At 43.4% G+C, this 25,407-nt stretch overlaps 1 protein-coding gene across 1 annotated transcript in view; it reads right to left on the minus strand.

Moving 5' to 3' along the window:
- The window catches only part of LOC101841069 (solute carrier family 5 member 4A), a 33,874-nt gene extending 12,529 nt beyond the window's left edge, over positions 1-21,345 (minus strand). The window contains exons 1-9 of the mRNA XM_005070738.4: positions 21,190-21,345; positions 20,409-20,480; positions 18,381-18,485; positions 16,644-16,703; positions 14,410-14,514; positions 7,204-7,309; positions 6,070-6,150; positions 4,892-5,112; positions 789-924 (exon numbers count right to left, since the gene is read on the minus strand). Coding sequence (XP_005070795.2) covers positions 789-924; positions 4,892-5,112; positions 6,070-6,150; positions 7,204-7,309; positions 14,410-14,514; positions 16,644-16,703; positions 18,381-18,485; positions 20,409-20,480; positions 21,190-21,324 — 1,021 coding nt within the window. The 5' untranslated portion in view covers positions 21,325-21,345. The remainder of the gene's footprint in view (positions 1-788; positions 925-4,891; positions 5,113-6,069; positions 6,151-7,203; positions 7,310-14,409; positions 14,515-16,643; positions 16,704-18,380; positions 18,486-20,408; positions 20,481-21,189) is intronic.
- Between the last annotated feature and the right edge of the window lie 4,062 nt (positions 21,346-25,407).

The following is a 25,407-nucleotide window of genomic DNA, read 5'->3' on the forward strand; positions in this document are numbered from 1 at the left end:
GAGATTAAGGGGAGCTAGGGGAGAAGAAAGCATGGTCAGTGTATATTGTATGAAAACAAAAAAAAAGCTTTCAACAAAAGAAAACTTCAAATGTGTAGTTACCCTCAGCTTTTCAGAAACGAGTCTATTCACCAACACTGGTTTCCATGGCAGAGGAAAGCTATTCAAATTCATCTGTTTCAGAGATCCAAGAAATAGGTCCCCCTTGAGTCTCTCCCCCCCCCACTCACCACCAGCAGCTCACCGATTCATTCTACACAAATCCCAGAGTCCCTTCCACCATATTCTCTAAACTTCTGAAAAAAGTGACTCTGTTTCAAATGTCTCAAAGGATGCAGTATAAAGAAAGCAGTGTCAAATATGCCAAACTGATTTTCTACCTCTAACACCCTGTTCAAGCTGTTTCCTCATCCTTGATTTCTCCTTTTATTTCTACCTAGAACGGGTTTCCTGGTTTGTTTTTTTAATTAACATTTTTTGCTATATCTTAAAAATACTTGGAGTGGGAGAGGTGGCTCGGCAGTGGAGAGCACTTGCTGTTCTTGCAGAGGACTTGGGTTTGATTCCCAGTATCCCCATGACAGCTCACAACCATCTATAATTTGAGTTCCAGAGGATTTGATGCCATCTAATAGACCTTTGTGAGCAACAGGCATACATGTAACACACAAACATACACATAGGCAAAACACCCACACATAGAAAGTAAATCTAAAAATACTAAAAAAAAAAAAAACACTTCTAAGAATTCAAGCATAAAATCGAGATTAAGCGTGTCCGTGGCTTGCCTGTGTACAGAATGCGGCTGATCATCCCAGGCATCACCATGAAGAATATGGGCAGCAGCTTCAGGTACCCACACACTATGCAGGCAGCCTTCACGTGGGACATGTTCTTGCCACATATGCAGCGCTGTACAATGACCTGCCAGGAAGACACAATACAGTGAGTGGGACAACCAGAAAATGGTGTCTGAGCTGTCTTCCAGGATTTGAAACTTCAAAAAGAAACAATGGTGTTGGTAGAAACTAATGGTCTTTGGAGAAATGCTATGACCTGAAGTACCATTTGATTAGTATCTTATGTGGTTTCGTTCTTCAGTCTTATAAAATTCTGAATATGGGCAATACGTGTAAGACTCTTGGTAGATGGAAGTCAATGCATGTTGGCTTGTGGTGATATCTTTCTTGCACAAATAAAGGCTGTCTGGGGGTCAGAGAATGGAGCTTGCCACTAGCCAATCATAGAGGTCTGGAGGTCTGTACAGACAGACAGGAAGTGACGTAGCTGGGCAGAAACAGGATATAAACAGGAAGAAACAGGAACTCACTCTCTTCTCTGTGAAGGTAAGGTGTGCTGTGGCTTGCTCCTTCTCTCTGATCTCTCAGCACTTCCCTCTATATCTGACTCCGGCCTTTTATTATCTAGGCCAATTAAGGAGCCTATTTACATTGGCTATAGTTTATATATGTTTAGAAGCTCCTGGGGAGATGTCTCAGTGTGCAAAGCTGTGAAAGCCAGGCTTGGGTCCATAGAACCCATGAAAACCTGGGCATGTGTCCACAATCCCAGTGCTAATGGGGGACAGAGATGGGAAAATCCTTGAGACCTTACTGGCCACGTTGCCTGACATATGAAGCAGTGACCAAGAGACCCAGGTGGAATGTGAGGACTGACACCTGTGGTTGCCCTCTGCCCTCTACGGGTGTACTGTGACAAGCATGTGCCTATATTCACAAGAATGCATAGAGTGTCCAGGATGCATTGTAACAGAAATAGTCTCTAATAGAAGTAACACTGCCCTATGTTGTGTTTTAAGCTGTGGTTTATTAATGCAGGCTATCATCAGAAACATCGTACTCTTATGAGGCAATTGTCTCTTTGACTAGTCATACCTGTTGATATGGGGACATGATAATCAGCCAGTGAGTAGGTCATTGAGACATCCATGTAGATGACTTTCAGAATTTTCTGAGAACTCATAGCTATGAATCATACTTAGTTACAGTGTTCCTCACAGAAGAATGCATATAATTTTAAATTCCTACTGAATTTATGCTAATCTCTTAAGAGTTCTGTAGAAAAGCAGGATTTATAAAACATTTCCATAACATCTCATATACTTCTTTCCTCCCTCCACCTTTTTCAGTGCTGGGGGTTCAAACCCAGGGTCTTGTGTATGCCAGGCATGTGCTTTACAACTGTATATCCCAAGCTCCTTATAAAACCATGATTCCTGGTATTTTCTTCTAAAATGTTGTCAAAAAACAGGAATGCTTTCTTCTGATTAACTGTCTTTAGTTAGAGTTCCTATTGTGGTTAAACACCACAACCATAAAGCAATTTGAAGATGAAATTATCTATTTCACTTTACAGTTCATAATTCCACCACTGAAGGGAGCCAGGAAAGGAACACAGGAGCCTGGAGCCAAGAAGCAGAACAGAAGTCATGAAAGAAGGCTGCTCACTGGCTTTCTTAGGGCATCCAGGACCATCAGCCCAGAGGCAGCACTGCCCACAGTGAACTGAATTACCCACATCAATCCTCAATCAAGGAAATGCACCGTAGGCTTTTCCACAGACCAATCTGATGGGGTCACTTTCTCAACTTAGGTTCACTCTTCTAAAACGACTCTAGCTTGTGTTAAGCTGACACAAAACTATGTAGCAAAATGACTCCTTTTCAACTTGACACACACACGCATCACTGTTAAACTACAACCTTTCCTTTCCCGTTTATCCCCTAAGATCCCACAGTCTTTAAAACTTCCAAACATTTTTAAAGGTTTGGTTTCTTAAAAATTCCAAAGTCTCCTTTTCCCTTCAATTTTTATTTGAAAATTAATTTTTTCCCATACAATATATTCTGATTATGGTTTCTCCCTACTCCCAACTCCTCCCTGATACTCCCCAAAGTTCCTTTCAAAGTATAAAGTTTCTCTAAAATATCCAAAGTCTCTCTAAATTTCCAAAGTCTTTTGACCTTGGGATCCCAAAAATATCAAAAGCATGTAGTTCTTACCTGAGCAGGAAGAATCACAGTCACAATCAGACCAAAACAAAACTAAGTTAAGAGTATAACAAGCTCAGTGCTTGGTGCCTGGGGCCCATTCATCATCCTCTGAAAAGGCCTTTAGCAGCAGCTCTCCACGGGACCTGCCATCTGAAGCTGTACTAGCTGAGTTTGTGTCAACTTGACACAGGCTAGGGTCATCAGAGAGGAATGAGATTCAGTTGAGGAAATGCCTTCATGAGATCCAGCTGTAAGACATTTTCTCAATTAGTGATCAATGGAGGAGGGCCCAGGCCATGGTGGGTGGTGCCATCCCTTGGTTGGGATTCTACAAGAAAGCAGGCTGAGCTAGCCATGGGAAGCACCAGTAAGCAGCACTCTCTATGGCCTCTGCATCAGCTCCTGCCTCCAGGTTCCTGTCCTGCTTTCCCTTGGTGATGAACAGTGATGTGGAGTGGAAGATGAATAAACACTTTTCTCACCAAATAGCTGTGTGGTCTTGGTGTTTCATCCCAGTAAACAGAAACCCTAAGAGTTCCTAAGAACATGCTGCTTGACTGCCAGGCTCAAACAGGTTCCACCCCACTCCTGCTTCTATCCTTGGTGGTCATCTTGTGATCCTGGCAGCTTCAAGACACTGGAGTCTCTGCTGCAACTGAACTGCAGCTTCACCAGGACCATGCTCTAGCCTCCCTTGGGGGAACTCTGACTTTCCATATCATACCAAACCCCCACTTCTTTTCATGACTCTTTCAGTCCTGGGGTTTCCTCTGCAACTAAGGCTACACCTTCACCAACGCCTTCTCCTGGACTCTCACAGTGCCAAGCCTCATCACAACCCCTTCATGACTTCTAAACTAGTGACACCTAGAAACCTATTGCATGTTACTAAGATTGCTGCCAGCACTAGGTACAGCCTTGATGGCCCCTGGGCCACAGCGTCTGTGTATTGACCCTAAGGAAAGATTTTCCAGAAGACTTCACCTCAACGGTGCTGGTCACTTCTTAATCATAGCCAATTCCTCTGCCCCAGCTGACCAGTATCCATTGTCCGAGTAAAGCAAAGCATCTCAGTGATGCTAAATTCAAAATACCAGCTGGCTCTGATGGAGTTCCTTCAAGGGCTCTCAAACCTTTCTCTGGAACTTCAGACGGCAGGCCTCCATGGTCTTCCTTCTCTCTCCATACCTGTATATCCCCAGCTTCCACAGAACAGACCAAGCTCTGACCACACTGTGTTTTCCAGCCCAAAGTTCAAAAGCCACCCCTGTCCTCCCCAAGATACACAGCCAAATCCATCATAGCAAGACTACATGACCTGGTACACATTTCTGTTGTCGGGTTTTCTATTGCCGTGATAAAACACAATGACTGAATGAGATGTGGGGAAGAAAGGCTTTGTTTTAACTTGTAGCTTATAAATCCATCACTGAGGGAAACCAGGATCTCAGGACAGGAACAGGGAAGCAGGAACTGAAGCAGAGGCCATGGAGGAGTGCTGCTTTCTGACTTGCCTAGCCTGCTTTCTTTCTAAAACTGGACTGAATAAAGGATAGGGTAAGGTCTAAGGTCACAGCTGTGCCTATGGTTCACAGACCACTCTTTCTGTACAAGAAGAGTATTGCAAATAGCAAAACACTTAGGTGAAAGAGCCTGCTGTGTTTGCTTCTGTGGGACATGATTGATACAACATAGGGTGTGGCACCAGGCAGCTATTTTTCATAGATCTTGTAGAAATGTTTGGATTTTAAAATGTTTGTGCATAGATAGCAGAACCTAGAATCTTTTGTATGGGATGAGATGAAGCAACCAAAGTCCCTCCCCCAAAACACACAAACACACACACACACACACACACACACTTACTTACTCACTTACCTGGTCTGTACACCAGTACCACATGCCTGTAATAACCATTCCAAATACAGTTCCTGGCCATGGAATGTCTCCAGTGACAGCGTCTCGGAAAATGTGGAAGGAGTCTGATCGAGGAGTGTAGCAGTTTGGACTGATGGTCAGGTTGTCCCCCTCGATTACAGACGGGATGGCATTCATGTACTTCTCTGTAAAATTTTCATAGCCTCCAACTTCAATAAATGCTGCAAAGGTGGAGTCCATGCAAACCTTAGTGACCTTCTCTCCAGATGTACATACCAACCACAGCTTCCCCTCCTTCCACTCCTCTCAGTTTCCCAGACCCCTGACAAACCTCCCCTCATGCCTAGACCCCTTCAGAAAAGAGAAAGCCTCCCAGGGATATCAGCCAAACATGGCATAGCAAGATACAGTAAGACTAGGCACATACCCTCTTATCAAGCCTGGATGAGGCAACCCAGTAGGAGGAAAAGGGTCCTATGAGCAGGCAGGAGAGTCAGAGAGCACCCCCTTTTAGTAAATTGTTCTATAAAATAATACAACTTGTTGATAGCTATCTGAAATTTTCTAATATTTAAATTAAAAGGTTTTTATTTTAGTAAGGTTTTTGGTTTTTTTAATTGATTTTTTATTTACTTATTTATTGAGATAGGGTTTCTCTGTGTAGTCCTCAACACAAAGATCTGTCTGCCTCTGCCCCTGCAGAGTACAGTGCTGGGATTAAAGGCACTTCCAATCCAATGCACCAATATTCCTCTAAAATTATGAACCAAGGGGGTCCATCATTCTGATCACAAAGAAATGGAGGTTAAATAACATAATTAACCAAAGCAATTTTTACAAAGGCAATAAACAGCTGGGCTTAGGTAGCACATGCCTTTAGTCCCAGCACTTGGGAGGCAGAGGCAGGCAGATCTCTGTGAGTTCAAGGTCAGCCTGGTCTAGAAGAGCTAGTTCCAGGACAGCCTCCAAAACAATACAGAGAAACCCTGTCTCGAAAACCAAAAAAAGGAAACAAATTCATCCATTCTTGACAAAATAAAACAAGAGAGAAGCTAGGCAAACATTTTCATGAGGGGAATTATATAAATGACAGGAAAACATGACCCAGAAGAATTTAGAGGAAGCAATAACAGACAGAAACAGAAATCTAGGGATCTGTAGATGTAGTCCCATCTTACCAAACACCATGAGGGTGAAAGATCCAACCAGCATGATAATGGTCTGGAGGGTATCTGTGTAAATCACAGATGCCAAGCCCCCTGTGGAAATAGAGAAAGCAAGCAGAGTTTAATTCCCATGCATGTACATATTTGCCCTGGGAGCAGGCTTCTCCTCCAGTCCAAAGAAGCTTTAAAAATGGCAGGAAGAGCCATCCAAAGGCCTTGGCTGCCATGAGTGAGCCCATTTGTCCAGCTGCCGGGGAGGCTGTGACAAAAAAAAAGTTGTAAGTCTCAAGGTCCTCTGAGGTCCAGAGTCAGTCCAAGGACAGACCGGGTAGCTTAGACTGTGTAGCCAAGAAACAAAGCAAGAAAATGGAAAGGCTCCTGGCTGAGTCATAGGCTTGATGCTTAGTTTGTCTTTGTTTAACATAGGCTCTTATTCTTTGGCCAAGGCTACCCTTGCATCTCTAGGTTTGCCATGCTGGTCTTGAACTCCTGGCAGTCCTTCTGCCTTAGTTTCCAGTTCCTGGGATTACAAGTGTGAGCCAACATCCCTAAATAAGCCTGTCCCCATAGCATTATCTCTGTAGTATGTCCTCCATTAGTCTACTCTTCCTCTGGCCTTCGACTTTCTTCTGTTTTTCCTCCCCTTTGCCCCTCTGCTCCCTTTTCTCCCTTCTCCTCAACTCCCCTTCCCTTCTCCCTCTGCCTTTGTCTCTTTCTTGTCAGGGTCTTTCTCTGTAGCTCGGGTTGTCCTTGAACCCTCAGTTCTCCTGCCTCAGCTTCCTTAACTCTGGGATAATGGGACAGGACACCATGCAGTGCCCCTGTCTTGTCCCTGTCTGATTCAGTATAGTTTCACTGTTATATTTACTTACAAATGCCAAGTAGGAGAAAGGACAAAAGTTTAATATCAGTTTAGTTTTCCTAAACAATCCTCTGCTTTCTCCCATTGAGCTAGCTCCTGTGCCAAGCCATCTAGTGAAAACCATTTTCGCTCTAGTGTGGGAATATGTCATTGTTTCCTTAGTTGGGTGCCTTATTCAGTGGCCATGTTTTCTGCAGTGTGACACAGGCACAAACACGTATGCACACGCGTGGGTGGGATCAGCAGAAGGTGGCACACCTCAACCAAAGACACGGAAGACTCACCGGTGACCGTGAAAACCGCCGTGATAGCCAGAAGCACAAAGATCGCCAGGTAAAGGTCCAACCCAAAAGCCAGCTTTATGAATATGGCTCCAGAAAATATGTTTGCCTGAAAAGGGACCGGTGAAGATGGGAGAGGCATGCATTTCAGGACTCTGGCTTCCTTCTTCAAGGCTCCATGCCCCACCCTGTTCCTGATGGACTCCTATTCACCCCTGAAGACACTACATAAATATCCCACAGGAAGATATTCTGTTGCAGAGTTTTCTCTTGTCCCACCAGGTCCAGCTGCTCTTCAGCCCCAAATAAACACAGGGACGCTACACTGTTATAAACCCACTGGCCGATGACTGGGGCTCCTTATTAGCTAGCTCTGTCTTAATTGTTAACCCATTCCCGTTAATCTATGTATTTCCACACGGTCCTGGCTTACTGGAGAACACCTGTGGCATCCTATCCTCCCAGTCTCCTTATAGAGTCCCTCCCTGCCTACCTTTCCCAGAATTCGCCTCATCTCCTAGCCCCGCCTATTTTCCTGCCTCTACTGGCTATTGGTCAAACAGTGTTTTATTCATCAGCCAATAAGAGAGGCATATATATAGGACATTCCCCCATCAACATTCAAACAGCGGTTTCACTCACCACTTCAAAGCAATTAGTTCATTGTTCCATTGGGGCCTTTATTAAATAAGGTGCCATGGCCTGAGAATTTGCTGTATCATGAGGATTAGGGATGCTCATTAGTTACCTCTGGGAATCTGTGACTGTGATGGAGCAAAATATATGGTCTTTTCAAGAAATATAGTGTAGTGTAGTAGAAATTGAGTGTAGAGTGTATGAGTGGTTGTGTGTGTGTGTGTGTGTGTATAGGGCAGAGGGAATATCAGATATCCTGCTCTATCATTCTCCACCTTATTTCCTTGGGAAAGGATCTTTCAGAGAACTGCAGACAGACAGGTGGCCCACAAGCCCACTGGTACCTGTTTCCCCAGCCTTGTCCCCAGCTCTGCGGTTGCAGGTGAGTACATGTGCTGTGGAGTAATCGTTTTGTAGGCTGTGAGTATTTGTTGTTCTCATTGGTTTAGTAAAGGGCTAACTGGACGATAACTCAGCCGGGGGAGGCTAGGCGGGACAGCCAAGCTGAAAGGATGCTGGGAAGAAGAAGGGCAGGAGCCGGGCGTTGGTGGCGCATGCCTTTAATCCCAGCACTCGGGAGTCAGAGGCAAGCGGATCTCTGTGAGTTCGAGACCAGCCTGGTCTACAAAGTGAGTTCCAGGACAGCCTCCAAAACCACAGAGAAACCCTGTCTCGAAAAACCAAAAAAGAAGAAGAAGAAGAAGAAGAAGAAGAAGAAGAAGAAGAAGAAGAAGAAGAAGAAGAAGAAGAAGAAGAAGAAGAAGAAGGGCAGGACCACAGGAGTTGGAAGGAGATGCAGGGGAAGCGGGAGATGAACTTGCCGTGCTGAAAAGAGGTACCACCATATGATAGAACACAGAGAAGAAGCATGGGTTAATTTAAGATGTAAGAGTTAGCTAGTAATAAGGCTAAGCTATTGGCCAGGCCATTTATAACTAATAATAAGTCTCTGCATGATATGGGGGGGTGGATAGCCTGGCAGGACAGAACTGAGTGCTGGGACAGAGAAAGCCTGCCTAGACACATGACCATGTCTGGATTGTTGCTTGGGTGCTAGGCATTAGACTTGGGTCCTTATCCTGGCGCAGGAAGCATTGTTACTTGTGGAGCCATTTCCCAGCTCCTCTCTCTCTCTCTCTCTCTCTCTCTCTCTCTCTCTCTCTCTCTAGTATTTATCTATACATATCACAATGCTCCCCTTTGGGCCAGTGGGTCTCACTATGTAGCCCTGGCTGATCTCCAACTCAGCACTCCACCTGCTTCTGCCTCCCAAGTGATGGGATTAAAGGTGTGTGCCACCATGCCCAGGGTTAAAATTAGTATTAGTATTCTTTTTTACCAATTAGAACTTTGACACACATACACACCTTTCATATAATTTTATATGGAATTGGTGTACTTCAAGAGATAAATGAACTAATATTTTTCCTTCGTTCTGGAAATCCTTTAGCTGCCAAAGAGTTAACTGTATATTGTATTTTTAAATCTTTGAATAATGTATACCTTTTTAGGTATTGTCACTATAATCATGTTAGATTTTGGGAAAGGAGGAGGCTTAGAGGATTGGTCTGAAATCACACAGGCCCCACATGATATACATGATAATCTTTTAGCTCATTTGTTCAGTGTGTCTGAAGGTCATATCATTAGACACTTCGTTGTACAGCTACGATGGGACTTTACTTAACAATATAGATATGGGATACATGGAAATATAGAGAAATCCTTATGTAAGATGGTAGGGTTGGCAGGATAAGTTGTGAACCTCTATGAATCTTTTTGTTGTTGTTGTTTTTGACTCTGAAAATTTGGTTCTGATTTTTAATCTATAAAATATAAATGTATTTTATTGTTTATTTAAATTAAAAACAATCTTATTTTGCATACCAATCCCAGTTCCCTCTCCCTCCCATCCTCCCATGCCCCCCTCCAACCCTCTATCCCACCCCTCCATCCACTCCCCAGGGAAGGCAAGGCCTCCCATGGGGGATCATCAAAGTCTGTCACATTATTTGGGGCAGGGCCTAGGCCCTCCCCCATGTATCTAGGCTGAGAGAGTATCCCTCAATAGGGAATGGGCTCCCAAAATCCATGCACTTGGGATAAATACTGGTTCCATTGCCAGAGGCCCCATAAACTGCCCTGGCCTCCCAACTGACACCCACATTCATGAGGCCTGGTTCTCTATGAATCTTTACATTAAAGAAAGCAGGTTATGTACCAGACAAAATGCAGTGTTAGGATATGTCTATGGGGTCCTTAATAGAAGACACATGTGGGAGGAGTCAACCTCAGTTATAAGATCTGTATGGCATAAGATCAGAGAGGAAGCAACGAGAAACGAAACCTTAACTGAGGCCCTTGGAATTGTGTAGCACCAAAACCCAGCAGGCATTCACTTACAAGGACTTGGACCAGTTATAGATCTGCACTGAAACTGGGGAAAGTTTTGATCTAATGACTACTCTGTGAAAGTAAACATTTCTGGGATCTTCCTCCTCCTTTTCCTCTTCTTCCTCCTCCTCCTCCTCCTCCTCCTCTTCCTCCTCCTCTCTTCCTTGGACAATCTATCTTGCCCAAGCTAGCCTTAAATTGCTAGAATCACACGACCCTCTTTCCTCAGACCCACAGATGGAAGTAAGAAATATAGGTTTGCACCATCACAGGGCCTCTTCAATATTGCATTTATTTGTGCATGGATTTGTGTGTGTTGTGCATGCCTTTGTGCATGCATGCATGTGTAGGACAGACACCCCTGTGCTTGCTATGGCATGTGAATGGACAACTTGTGGAGAGTTCATTCTCTCCTTCCATCATGTGACTCAGCTTTGACAGCAAGCACATTTGCTCACTGAGCTTCGCCCCACCCTTCCTCGTAGGTTCTGAAAGAGGACAGACTTCTGGAAGTGAACCCCAAATGTACTAAACTCAGGGATACTATATTTGGTTGTCTGTGTTAGGGTCATAGGAGAGGAGAAGAATTGCAAATAATCCTAACCTGGGGGAGTTTCATTTGTTGAAGAAGTTCGTGAAAGCTGCAAATGGAAAAGACAGAAAGAAAAGTTTGTGTAGGGTATTTGAAAGTGTGTGGGGATGTAATGCCGTGATTGGTGTGGTAAAAAGCCGAAGGGTCGGCAGCTAGGCGGGGACGTCCAGGCGGAGAGAACTCTGGGAACAGGAAGGCAGAGTCGCCAGTCAGATGAGGAGGAAGCAGCATAGGCAGTACAAAGGTAAGTAATGAGCCGCACGACAGAGTGTAGATTAAAGTAAACGGGTTAATTTAATGTACAAGAGCTAATGGGATGAGCCTAAGCTAAGGCCGAGCTTTCATAATTAATAGCAAGTCTCTATGTCATTATTTGTCAGCTGGTGGCCCAAAGAAAAGTCCAACTACAGAAAGGAAAATCCACCAGAATGAGTTGGTTTGTCAATGGGAAACTTTGAAAGCCAGAAGACCCTGTAGCAATTCATTACAAGTCCTGAGAGACTATGGCAGCAACCTAAGGTATCATTTCCAGCAAAACTATATGCCATGATTGAAGGATAAAGAAAGGCTTACCATGATATAAACAGCCTTAAAAATTATATCCAAAAATCCCAAACCTCAAGGAAATACAGGAAGCAATAATTTGGGCTAAAGAAGAAAATGAGCATAGCAGAGAGACCGTGGAGAGAAATATGAAGCCATATGATTAAAATATAAAGTATCACTAAGAAAACAACACAAAAATTCAACCCCACAGTGACTGCTATTAACACATATTTCAGTAATAACTTTAAACATCAATGGCCTCAGTTCTCCAAGACACAGGCTCACTGAATGGATCAAGAAATAAACTCCACCTATACGTTGTCTACAAGAAACATATCTTAGTTTTAAAAATATAAACTGCCTTAGAGTAAAAGGTTGGATAAAATTATTCCAATCAAATGGAACCAGGAAGCAAGTAGGCATCAATATCCTAGTATCTGACAAAATAGACATCAAACTAACCTAGTATGAAGAAATAAAGAGGTATACATTCTAACCAAGAGAAGCATTAAACAAGAAGATGTACTACTGTAAAACATATATGCACTAACTCTGGTACACCCAATTCCATACAAAATACACTACAGGATTTAAAGACACAGATTAGCACCAGCCCATTAATAGTATATACTTTCACTAACCCACTTTCTTCAGTAGGAAATTTATATGAAAAAAAACAGAGAAAGATCAGATTAAGTTGACATCATACATGAAATGAACTTGAAAGATATCTACAGAATGTTCTACACAAACACATTTCATTCAATAGCACATAGAAAGTTTTCTAAAATTGTGGTGATATATTATTTATGTTTAATAAAGTTTGCCTGAAATATCAGAATGCAAAGCCAGTCACACTCGTTAGCTGTAAAAACTAGGTGGTGGTGACACATACCTTTAATCCCAGGACTCAGGATGGGTCTCTGTAAGTTCAAGGCCACCCAGAATGAATCAGTCTAAAAGATGGACAGAGCTCACACCTTTAATCCCAGTGCTAGAGAGGTATATTAAAGACAGTAGCCCTGGGTCCACTCACAGTGGAATCAGTGTTTATCCCTAGTGCATGAATTGGCTTTTCAGAGCCCATTCCCTATGGAGGAATACCTTGCTCAGCCTAGATACATGGGGGAGGGCCTCAGTCCTGCCTCAAATTATGTGACAGACTTTGATGATTCCCATAGGAGACCTCACCCTCTCTGAGAACTGGATGGGGGGTGGGGGTGGGGGGGGATGGTGGGGGGGAGTGTGAGAACAGGAGGGAGAGGGAACTGAAATTGGTATGTAAAATAAGATTTTTTTTAAAGCATAAATAACAAGTTTATGGGTGGGAAAGTTAACTAACTAGGTAAAAATAATGAAAGGTCTTGAGAAAAAGGAGCATTTCTAATAGAGAGGAATTTTAATAACGTGGGATTTTCTTTAGCTAAAAGAGAGCATTTTGGAACAATAGCTAGTATCGCAGTAAAACAGTAGTTTGTAGCTATGTTTATTTCCCGGTTGTTTTCCAGAACCGCAGCAGTACGTCTCGGAGGTGTGATCTAAAGTACTTGTGGATGACGGGACATCACACCTACAAATGGGTCTCAATGTTCCTGTTCCTGGCGGTTGAAACCTGGGATCGACCTTTTCTCGGTCCTGGCAGGGGAGACTCTGAAAAGTCTTCCGTCATAAATTGTGATGATTTAATAAGCAGCCAGGATGGAATTAGCTATCACGTGGATGCGCGTGCAAACAAACATGTGAGGTTAATCATCATCATTAATATCACCTAACCCTGTAGGCACAAAAGGACCACTGCTGTGTCACCAGCTGATAACAGACACACATGGAAAACACCCATGCGTGCGTGGATTCCTTGCACCTCACCCAGCTTCCTCTATCCAATTCCTTATTTGCCACCCAGGACCATGCACTCCATAAGGTCACATCCCTCTGATACCCTTCGTTTTCGGGACACACTCATGATCTTTGGAACCATAAAGCTGTAGCTGTCTGAGAGGACCTCAGAGATTAGGAAGCCCTACCCAGTGTAGAACACGAGAACACAAAGTCTCTGGCACCAAGGAAGTCTTCTGCTTCCTCTAACCTTCCCGCCTAGAGGACTGTTGAATCCAAAAGCCATTTCTAACTCCACCTGTCAGGTACTAGCACCATTCCTGGTTGCGCAGGGGACACTTCTGCTTACGTGTTGGTAAGTAGCCAAGCACTAATGTGAAAATTCGCATCTCCTTGATATGTGGTAACTGCTGTTGCTTGGGAATCTTTGTTAACATTAAGCACAGCTCAATACAGGGTGGTAATGACCACTTGGCATTAGGAAAGTCCATAGGATCTGGGCCCAGCAGCTGGCTCACTTGTAACAGTAACCCAGCCCGGCAGAAGAGCTGAAGACAACTTTTCTATCCTAAACACTAACACATGTGCTTGGGTGATGAACTCAGATGTTTTATTAGGCATTGGTACATACGGATAAATAGGCTACTCTTTCTTTCTTCACGTGCTGCTCAAAGTTCAAATGCCTCTTGTCTTTCATCAGAGATGGCTTCCACTCGTTTATGATATAAATTTTACGAGGGCAGTCTTCGATAAAGCAAACTTAAGTTGGTTTAATGATACAAAGTACTTTCCTTCTTATTTGATAATTAAACTGAAAAGAATAACATAAGTCAGAGCTGGCTCAGAGAAAATATGAAGAAGTTGCTGGGCAGAGGGCAAGAGGCACCCGTAGGAAGCAAACATTATTACTTGCATGACTGGCATTAGCTGCGGGCACACCTGCCTTTTCACAGATGGAATGTTCTCAGAGGTTGGATCTACACCCTTGTGGGTCTCCTGATGTGGAATTTTGCTGCTCTAGGCATGTGGCTATCCTAAGTGTTTTCCCACCCAGGAAGACTTAACCCCAGGAATTTGGAGGCATCTGGAAGTCTTGCCCCTGCTAGTGCTGTCCACAGAGTGTACACACACTCATCTATGATGTTAGCAGCTGGACCTGACAGGGAAACTGTGGAATCTCCAATGCCAGGAGGCAGGGAACTCACTGAGATGGACAAAGCCACACAGATGAAGAGGGAGAGGACCGAGAGGTAGATCTGGAGCCGCTGCCCACCAAACCGCTTCCTGAGGTATTCTGGCATGGTCACCACCTGCAGAGGAGATGTCAACAGGAATCCACCTCCAGTCTTGTGCATCCAGATGGTTTTACATTTGCTAAGTGACTTCAGGCAGCTAAGCACCATGCGTGACATCTTGGGGACACAGAGGGGAAAAAGGCACAATGCCCCAGCACAGTGATGATGCTGGGATAAACTCAAGCACTGGAGGCAGGATGTCAGGCTCTGATGGTGACACTTTTGGCAAATGACAGTCTCTGAACTTCCCTTTTCTTAAAGTAGGGAGTTAATGCAAAAGTATAAAGTACCTACAGCATCACGGAATGCCTGGGTGACACTCAACAAATAATTTTATTATTTTTACTAGTACAACAGAAATAATATTTGTAAATAATAAATTGTAATATGATTGCATAACAAATTGATTTTTGAGAATAATGCAAGTATACATTTGAGCATTTGTTTATATGATTCCCTTTATTGAAAATAAGATATATATTAAGTCTGAACTTTCTTTACTGAAGTTAGAGATTGCTCGTGGAACTTCTAGAATAAGCAATGTAGCTTTCTGTGTTTTTCAGAATGGTTGGGCTCATTATTTAATCTCTCCTGATACAAAAAAGTTAATAAACACACACATACACACTTCCATTTTGTCAATAACAAGATGAGGGATTCTTGGTAGACCACCAGTGAAGAGCAGCCCTGAAGACAAGGCAGGCTACAGCCAAGAACACACGGGCATCTCCTGGGGCGTTCACTCTTGGACCAAGCATAGCATCTTTCCATGGGGAGATCAGGAACAAATAAGCTTACCACCTTCTGCAGAAGTGCAAAGGAGGGGCTCCTCACCCAGGGTGGGTTTTCACACAACCATGCTGAAGAAGGGCCGTCTGAATCCTGTGTTTGTTCACTGAGGCTTCCTCAAAGCTATACAAGGCTGTTTCCAAAGAGCCGGAGTCCCATAGTGGGTCTCACATAGATCTCCCTCCTGATCAACCTGCACATCTCAGGACGTCTGTCCTATAGACTCCAACACACACACACACACACACACACACACACACACACACACACGCGCGCGCACACACACACACACCAAGGTGTGCACATGGAGTTCAGAGGAACACCTCACGAATTGATTTTCTGCTTTTGCCACATGGATCCTTGGGACTGAACTCAGGTGATGTCACATGGCAGCAAGTGCCTTTATCTATACAGACATCTCTCTTACCCTAGGACACTCTTTTTTAAATGGCATCATCATTGTAAATGTTTGCCATCATGCTAAGAATATATTAATGTTATCGCAGTAATTTTTATGTGTACGACTGTTCGCCTACATTCATATCTGTGGACTACATGCGTGTAGTGCTTGAGGAAATCAGAAAACAATGTTAGAGACACTGGGACTGGAATTACAAATAGTTGTGAGCCACCCCCTGGGTGCTGGGAATTGAATCTGGAGCCTCTGCAAGAGCAGCCACTGCTTTTAACCACTGAGCCGTCTCTCCAGCCCCTAGGCTGTTGAATATTTATTAGCACATTTTAATTATATAAAACAATGGGTTTCACTGTGATGTTTTCACGTGCATGCAAGCATACTTTGACTGTCTCCCCTCTAGAACTTTCTGTTGCTCCATCCCCTCTTGCAATGCTCTCATTCCTCTTCCCAGGGATGGATACACATGGAACTTTCACAACTGAACCCCAGCCCACTGAACCCCACCCCACTGTACCTACTGACACCCCTACTCTACTCTTGACCACTCTTCTCCCACATAACTCTCTAGTTAGCCTGAGGTTTAACTGACCTCCAAATACTCCCATGTGTTGCTTCCATCATCCAATTCTTCTGCCTGAAGAAGTCAGCCTTATTCCCCAAGACTCAAGCCAGATCGCCACGGAAGCACTACCCTTAAGATGTGCCTGGGATTCCAGCTTTCCTTCCAACTCAGGCTTATGTCTACCATCGTGATCCTGAGGCAAGGCCAAGATTAACCTGGTAACAGGCACATTCTATACTGGGGGGCTCCATGGGAAAGCAATCTGATATTGTTTCTTCTGATATTATTAGCACTAGGACCAATGAGAGCCAAGTATGATTTAACATAAAGAATGCGTGGATAAATAAATGTATGACAGATTCATCTGGTACTCACCCCTGCCTTGATGTAGATGGGGACGAAAAACCACCCCAGAATCACCAAAAAGATAAATGACTGTAACAAACCAAGAGCAGCATTGAGTTAAAGGAGTTTGTCTTGTGGTTTTGTAATGTTACGACGTCTGAATCTCAAGACAGACAAACAAATAAACCCCATCGCTTTTCTTAGTTCCTGTCTAAGATAGCATATTTATATATGTATACATATACATATATAGAATCTAATATTTTGTGAAACAAGCAAAAGATAAAGAGTTTTGAGTGCACCTGGACTAAGAAAAGATTGTGCGACTTTTGTCAAACAATGAACTAAGATGGGAGAGTTATACACGAATGTCAAAGCACTGAGAGAAACACTTTGGAAAAGGAAGAGCATCCTCAGGTCCCTTTGCCAAATATAGCCATCGATATAGTCTGAATTAAAGTGCAGATTCATGGGGTCCCTACACTTAGCACCACTGCTCTTGCCACACAGTGAAGCAGGTCTAACGATATATGGGAAAGATGTCAGCTTCATCGAGATTAAAGAAATTCAAGGCCAAAAGCTACATAGGCATTGATGTCTGCAATGTGATACTGATACAGATTGGATTAAAGGCCTTTTTTCTTCTTGCCTGTGGAAGAGGCCTTCATTGCCCGGTTCATGGCACTATCAGATCAAATCCCAGACAACAAGGCATATTGAGCCAAAGTCTGGATACATTCCTGATATTTCTGAGGTAAAAATGGGCAAAAGCAAAACAAAACAGCCTTCAGCATCAGAAACGCAGATGCATTTGTGAGTGACACGAGGTCACTTCCAGAGTCCATCTAGAGTGTTTTGTTTAAAATGGCACTGGATCCAACTTTGTCTACCCTCCCAGTAAACACATATACAAAAGCTTGAGGAAGGATAAGATAGGGGCCTGTGGGATAGTTTAGTTGGCAGAAGCACCAGCTGCGCATGCCTCACATCCAGAGTTTAATCCCCAGAGGCCACAGAGGAAGAAAGAACAGACTCCTGAGACACGTGCTGTGACGTGCACTGTGGAGAGGGGAGAAAACGCAGGCTCTTCCTGGGCCATCCAACGCTGGGATGAAAGTCCCAAACGCCTGACCTACTTACTTACATTTCAGTGTCTATGCTGTGAACACATATGTGCAGAGGCCCAAGGCTGATGTTGGGAATCCTCCTAGATTGCTCTTACACCTTATTCTTTGAGGCAGGGGCTCTCAATCATACCAAAGGCCCACAGATATGGCTAGTCTCACTAGTCAGTTTGCCAAAGCCCTTGTCTCTACCACAGAGACTGGAATTACAGGTGGCCTGTCATGTCTCCTCAGTATTCTAGTGAGTTCTAGAGATCTGAACGTCAGTCCTCTTGATTGTGTAGCAAGTGTATTAACCTTGGAGCCTCTTCCCAGCATCTTTTCTTTTACTTTTAATCTTTACTTGTGCTCAGGGAATGAACAAACAGAGTGACATCTCAGAAAAGAGACACATGAGCTCAAACGGCTACGGGCACCAAGTCCAAGTGAGGCTTGAACCAATCGTACAAAAAGGAAAGCCCTGGTAGGAGTAACTACTCTGGAAAAGAATGAGGCCACTGAAGTATTAAAGGACAAACAAAGAGTGGACCAGTTAAGGGGAAAATAAAAACCAGAACAAAAGGAGTACATCCAGTACAGATATATTCCCAGATGAAAATACCCAGACATGGACTAGCCAAGATATATATTTGCTGTCACTTACATGTGATTCAAATGCTGTAACCGCAATTCCTGAAGCTGCACCTGTCCCAGCCAAGCCCACAAAGTGGCTACTACCAATGTTGCTTGCAAACAGAGAGGCGCCCATCTGCAAGGCAAGCAATCAGACTAAGGTTAGATTCAGAAGACTGAAATAAAACTCCCTGATAACAGGTAGGTGTTGAGATATTTCAGTTGCTTCTTCTTGGAGCAAAGGCAGCGAGTGATCATGCATGGATAAAAACTAGTCTGTTAACCAGTTATTCTCTGGCCCATGAGCCAAGAACACTGCCCACTGTGAAGAGTTGCAAACGGTTTTTAAACATCTGAAGAGTAAGATGTGCAAATTTGCAGTTAGGTGAAATTTAAAATTCAGTGTCCATCATACGGGTGCTGGAGCACAGCCATCGGTTTCATAGCGACAGCATACTGGTTACAGGTGCTTTGTGTGGCAGTGACATTGCTGTGTGGTCACAGTAGACTCTGACCTTTAAAGCACAAGACACTTACAATTAGGACTTTATAGAAAAACCTGGCAAACCCTGCCTTATGGGAACATCGGTGTATCCCTCTATGTGTTCTGAGTGGGGCCTCACACTTCCAGATCTCTTACCAGCAACTTGACTCTTGAGTCAGTAACAGGCTCCAAAGTTGCATCAGAGGGAATTCTCTCTATCCTCCCAGCCAGAGCACCCTGTTCTAATTAGTTTCATTTTTATCACACTGATTTCTGTCTTTGGAGTTCAAAAAAGAGAAAGCTCTTCAATGAGCCAAGACTAGCCTTCCTCCTGAAAACAATCAGAATGTAAGGTCCCGCAGGGCTGTCTTTGCCTCCGTATATTACCTCTCTTTCCAACCTTGTATGAAGGTGTTAGGGGACAGGGCAGGGAGGGGTGGAGTTGATTTGTAACTCTAGGATTAGTTGAGAATTGCATGTTTCACAAAAAGAGTAGCAGGAAGGCAGTGCCTGGCTGATTGTGTGCCCTGAGTAAATCTATTCCTACCATGCTATGGAGTAATACTTTTGCACACTGTGAATATGTATTACTCTCATTGGTTTAATTAAGAGGTGACTAGCCAGTAGCTGGTCAGGAAGAGGTTAGGTGAGAGAGTCAAACTAAGAGAATTCTGGGAAGAGAAGGTACGTTCACCAGTCAGATGCACAGCAATGTGGAACATGCCTTACGAATAAAGGTACTGCCTCTTGGTAGAGTGTAGATTTTTTTTAAATATATGGGTTAATTCAAGTTGTAAGAGCTAGATAGTAACAAGCCTAAGCTATCAACCAAGCATTTATAATTAATAATAAGTCTATGTGGGGTTATTTGGGAGCAGGATGGAATGACAGAAAACCCTGCCTACACTACCATTCCCACCTTGTTGTTTATTAATTCCAGTCCTTTTATGGTATTTAGACAAGGTAGAATATCTGCTGGAGGAAACATTTTCTGAGCACTCACTATATGCCTAGCAAACAATGCCTACACTCTCTGGATTCACAGAGGGATATGTGGCCTCTACTACAATGAAGAATCTGGCTCAGGGAGCCATATACCGAAACTCAGAAAAAAAACATCTGCTGGGCGACTGTCCAAGAGAATAACTAACATCACCACAGTCAACGTGGCTTGTAATCAGTAAGTGTGCAGAACAGAAGAACACGATGTTCGAGGCTGGACTGGAGTGATCAGAGGGTGACCTGACACTGCAGGGGGTGACAGAGGAGAAGACAGTCTCCCAGAGAGGGGCAAGATTAGTTCCAAGACTGGGAGCAGAAAAGGAATTCAGACAGCCAATAGAAGCTGAGAAGGTTTTCCAGGAGAACCAAGGAGAGGCACTAAAGGGGTAGGTCTCCTAAGGCTAGACTAAAGCTGCTCTCAGTTGCTCATATGCTATAATCTTTCTGAAATTCCAGGTAGCAGTCTTAAAGTGCAGGATTTATTAAATAAAAAATAAGCAATTTGTCAGGTACCCCTGCTGCCACCACCACCTGTCAATTAATATATATCTCCAGAAAATTCTGACCACTTACTGGCCACCAGGTCATAGCTCGCCCTGCCAGGAAGAAGCCTCCAACAGTGCTTCTGTTTGTCTTCAGCATTGCCTGAGCAGAAAGAAAATCATTGGATGGTTAGAAACAATAGGTTCACCCCAAGGATCAAGGAGACCCCCAGCTGCTCCACCCAGCAAGCTGACACTGATACTTCATCACTCCCGCAGAGAGACATGCTATTCCAGATAGAGCAACACAGCATCAGTTTCTAATGGACATAAAAGTCATGGTTTTACAATGGCTCAGATGGAGAACTTCAAGAAATTGTATTTGAAAACCTGATATTTATTTCAGCCTGTGAAAAATTGTTACATCTCTAATGCTGCCTTTGGGAGATATTGAGCCTCAAACTCAATGCTGAAAAGAAAGAATGAACAAGTTATCTAAACTTCTCACTCAGTAAGTGAGGAAGGAGATTAACAGCAAAGGGAGGAGGTCAAAATGAGACGAGAGAAATGGCACTTGTGTTTTTGATGTCTGGTGCTGGACATGCAGAACAGAGCAAGCATCCAGCCCTGGTCCTGTTGAAATAATGGGCTTGCTGGGAGAACGAATTCATTTGGTGCAAACATTATTCATGCCACACACAAGCAAGTTACTGAGACAGAAAGACAATGATTCTTGCAAAATTCAACTCATGATTCCAGATGTCTGCTCTGCCCACCCAGAAGTCCCACTGGTTCCCCCATACTCCCAGTAAGAGATGTTTTCCCCTGCTATTTTTGTGCCCTCCCTGCAGTCTCCCTGGACTCCCACTTACCCACACTCCGACAGCTAACACCACCACAAAATAGATGACAATGACAGAGATGTCGGCGGCATTATTGACGTTCTCTGACAGTGAGGACAGTTCTGAGCTGGCAGTGCTGGCACTGGGGCTCACTGTGCTGGCCATGGCTGTAGGCGGTGCTGTCCCCATTGCAAGCGCTGGCACTTCTCTATATATAAGTACCGCGTTAATGATCAGCCTCGGGTTGGTGGGAAAAGATATCAGAGCCAGCATCTGCCCACAGGAGACCTTTAAACCTCTCCTGTATGTTCAGGCTCTCACCTTACAGTGACTAGGAAAGAAGCCACAGATGAGGAGAATTGGAGGTGGAAAATGATGTGTGAAGTATTTAAGAAAGAAGAGAGCATTTGAGACCATTGGCCAGCACAAGGAAAAACAAAGGGGAGATAAATGAAAATAAGGAAACAGAGACATAAGGAGAACAGGCCAAAGTCAGGTGGGATACATGACACAGTTTCCTTATCAAATATGAAATTCCTGGCTAAACGTGTCCCTTGAAACTGAAATTACCTAGAACAGATGGTCTAAGTGCACAGGCCACATCAAGACCCCAGCAGTCTGTGCAGAAAGGGCAAGTTGCTCCCCAGTACCCTATGTGTGTGGGAGTCAGAGGGTGTATAGAGTGAATGAACCTGCAGCCATGTGCTGGTGATCCTCGTGGCTCAGGATCCTGGCTACCGTGAAGACACCTGCTCGGCCTTAAAAGTAAAGTCCCCGAGCATTCTTCTCCATGGTTGAATATTTAAAATAGCTGACACAAAACTTACCTCCATCAAGGGTAGACGCTGACAGTGGATTCTCTCCTGTTCTATAGACTGTCTCCTCAACTCATTTCCTTTTGCTTCGTCGATGGTCTTTGAGTTCCCATTTGCCTTATGTCACACTGTTTGCTGTCTGAGGGGAGTCTATGTGCCAAGCATTCAAACATATGAGTCGATGGGGGCCTTACCTATTCAAATCACCACACCAGATTAATGTACTACTTCCTGTCTCTACTCCAGACTCTTCCTGATGTCTCTAGCTGTACTCTCCCTCATATCTCAACTAAAAACCTTCCGCTCAAACACACCTTGGCGAGGTCACTTCTCACTTATACAGTAGGAACTTGGGTAAATTGATTACAGTGGTTTCAATAAGAATGACCCCATAAGCTCATAGATTTGTATGTTTGGTCAGTGAGGAGTGGCACTGTTTGAAAGGATTCAGAGGTGTGACCTTGTTGGTGGAAATGTGTCATTGGGGGTGAGCTTTGATACTTCAAAAGCCCATGCCACACCCAGCTCTCTCTCTCTCTCTCTCTCTCTCTCTCTCTCTCTCTCTCTCTCTCTCTCTCTCTCTCTCTCTCTCTCTGCCCCTGCTGATCTAGATATAGAACTCTCAGCTACCTCTCCATCATGTGTGTTCTGCATGCCGCCATGCTGTCCTCCCTGATGAAAATAGGCTAAGCCTCTGAAACTGTGAGTAAACCCCAATTAAATACTTTCCTTTGTAAGAGTTGTTGTGGTCACGGTGTCTCTTCTCAGCGAGAGAACACTAAGACCCTGACCTACTGTGGCGAGACTCAGTAGGGCAGTCAACCCAAAAGTATCCACAGTTTGGGCAGGTTCTTGTCATTGGGCAAGGCATGGGGCAGTTGTTTGCCCAGGGGTTAATATTACTACACTCCAGGTGGAGTCAGTTGTGCCCATTGTCTTTGGAGGAGACCTTAGGGTCACTGCTAAGAGCTGGAATTTATGTCTACTATGGGCAGCTTTTTAATTAAACATTTTAGATGTCATAGTCAGTAGATCTTCAAAGAGTTTGACAGCTGTCGTTTATTAAGTATATCTGACTTTAAATAAAGTTTACTTGTTTTTAGTTACTTGCTTCATGCTTAACCTTGAAAGTATATACAGAAGTCTTGTCCCTTAGAAGTGAAATGTATCTGTAATTAGCAAGATTACAATTATAGTTCCAAACACATTAAATTTGATCATTTATAAGGTAGCTGACCATTGAATTACATGTCTAAATTATCTTGAACAGTTTACAAAAGTTAGCAGCTTTTATAAGATTAAGATTTTGCAGCTTTATCCCTGTTAAGTTTGAGCCTTAAAAATTGCAGATTTGATTGAAGATCCTTTAGCATCAAAACAAAGCTTTGCTTTCTTGGTCCTTTCACAGCAAACATTTACAGAATATCAGTTTCTTGTATGACTCAGTTTATCCAAATAGCTAAAGCTTACCAAAGTTTGCAAAGACAAAAAAGCTAGACATAAATCTTCAAGTCAATTATTGTTATCCTGAGTAGGAATTTCTATTAAACATACTTTATTTATCAAACATATGCTGTTCGTTATCTAAGATTTTCTAGAAGCCTGGTGTTGAACATGGTTAGTAAAACGTAAGTGGTTACACATACATCTCTAAGTCAGCTTTTGCTAATCTGAATAGACCTTTATAACCTGAGGAGTTTATAGTCATTATTTATCAAACATACCTCATTAATCAAACCTATGTTATTCCTTATCTAAGATTATCCAGAAGCCTGTTTTTGAACACAGTTAGTAAAGATGTAAGTGGTTAGACATACATCTCTAAGTCAGCTTTTATGAATCTGAGTAGACCTTTATAGCTTCAGGAAGTTATCAACCTTATTTATCAAAAATACCTTATTCAGACATATGCTGTTCCCCACCTAAAATTTTTACTCTCGGAACAAAAATCATCAAACAAAAATCCATCCTAATCCAAAATATCTTGGAGATCTGTTGCTACCTCCTTAGTCTGAAAGGAGAGGCAATGATAAGCAGAGGTCTTCCTAGGACTAAGAAATGTTATAAATGCTGCCTTAGTTGGTTTAAACCACTTGGTCATCCTACCAATGTGGCTATGAAGTTACATGTCATGTACTCTCTTTTAACGATGGGAAAGATGGCTGCCAGACACATGGGTGCTTCCATCCTGATGAGGAAACTAGCCAAGTTGAAGGCAAGCCACATGGTTTCTATTTAAAAACATGTATTTTCATCAGTAAGAGTTGAGTGGGAGTCACATATACAGTACGCTACAGCAGATCTATTTTTTCTAAACAAGAGCCGAATTGCATACATAGAATGCTGCAGCAAATTAAGATCACCTATGCATAGATTTTCTTTAACTATCAATCTTTTATTACAAGTTTTAAGTTAACATTTTACAAAAGACTTTTATAGATTTTTAACCATACGCAATGACTTTACAAACCCTCGGATAAAGAAGTTGCACAAAAATTTTGTTTGTTCGTTTGTTTGTTTAGGGTTTTTTTTTTTCATGAGACAGGGTTTCTCTGTGTAACAGCCCTGGTTGTCCTAGAACTCGATTTGTAGAGCAGTCTGGCTTTGAACTCACAGAGATTCAGCTATCTCTACCTCCCAAGTGTTGGGACATGCCTAGCTAATTTGAGGGTGTACTCTGTGACGGGAAAGGTATCCTGACAATCAGAAGCCAAGGATTAATTGTAAGTGTTAACAGCTCTGAAGGGAACCACATTCGGAAGTCAAGGAGTACCTGCAGCTCTGTTCCCGTGGGGGGCCAGTTTCCCCAGCAAAGTGTTACTTAGAGTCCTTCCTCCAGGAAAGGTTTTCCTAAGCAAGTGTAACAACTCTGCTCCAGCAGGCGTGGGGCTCTGCTCCCCTCTGCTCTGAAGAAATGTTACTGCTCTGCTCAGCTTCCCCAGAGTGTAACACTTGGCTCCAGCAAGGGAAAGTTTCCCCAGTCAAAGTGTTACAGTTCTGTTATGTCCAGGGAAAGCTGTTACAGTTCTGCTCTGCTAAGGGATTTTCTCGCCAGAAATATAGCATAGCAGTTCTGCTTTGCTCTGGTGAAAGTTGATACATGGCAAAAGAAGGTTCTTATCACAAACTTGGCTGAAGGAATTTACTGGGAGGAAAGAATCCGAGAGAGTGGCAGCCTCTGCCATAGTGGAAAAGGGCAGCCCCAAACTGAACTGGTATAGGACTTTTTAGGCGTGGAGTTTTCCAAAGTGGATATTTTCAGGGCAGGGATTGGTAGGATTTAAATTCCTGAGCTGGGGACACGCTCAGAGATTGGTTGGATTTCATGCTCAGGGATTGTTGGTTTTGTGCTCTGGAGTTAGCTGGGCATGGTGTATTTCTGTCTCAGAGCCAGAGTTTTCTTTCACTGGCCTTTTTACCCTACACTCTGGCC

The sequence above is a fragment of the Mesocricetus auratus genome, unplaced genomic scaffold (genome assembly GCF_017639785.1).
Source record: "Mesocricetus auratus isolate SY011 unplaced genomic scaffold, BCM_Maur_2.0 Super-Scaffold_100027, whole genome shotgun sequence".
Taxonomy (NCBI): Eukaryota; Metazoa; Chordata; class Mammalia; order Rodentia; family Cricetidae; genus Mesocricetus; species Mesocricetus auratus.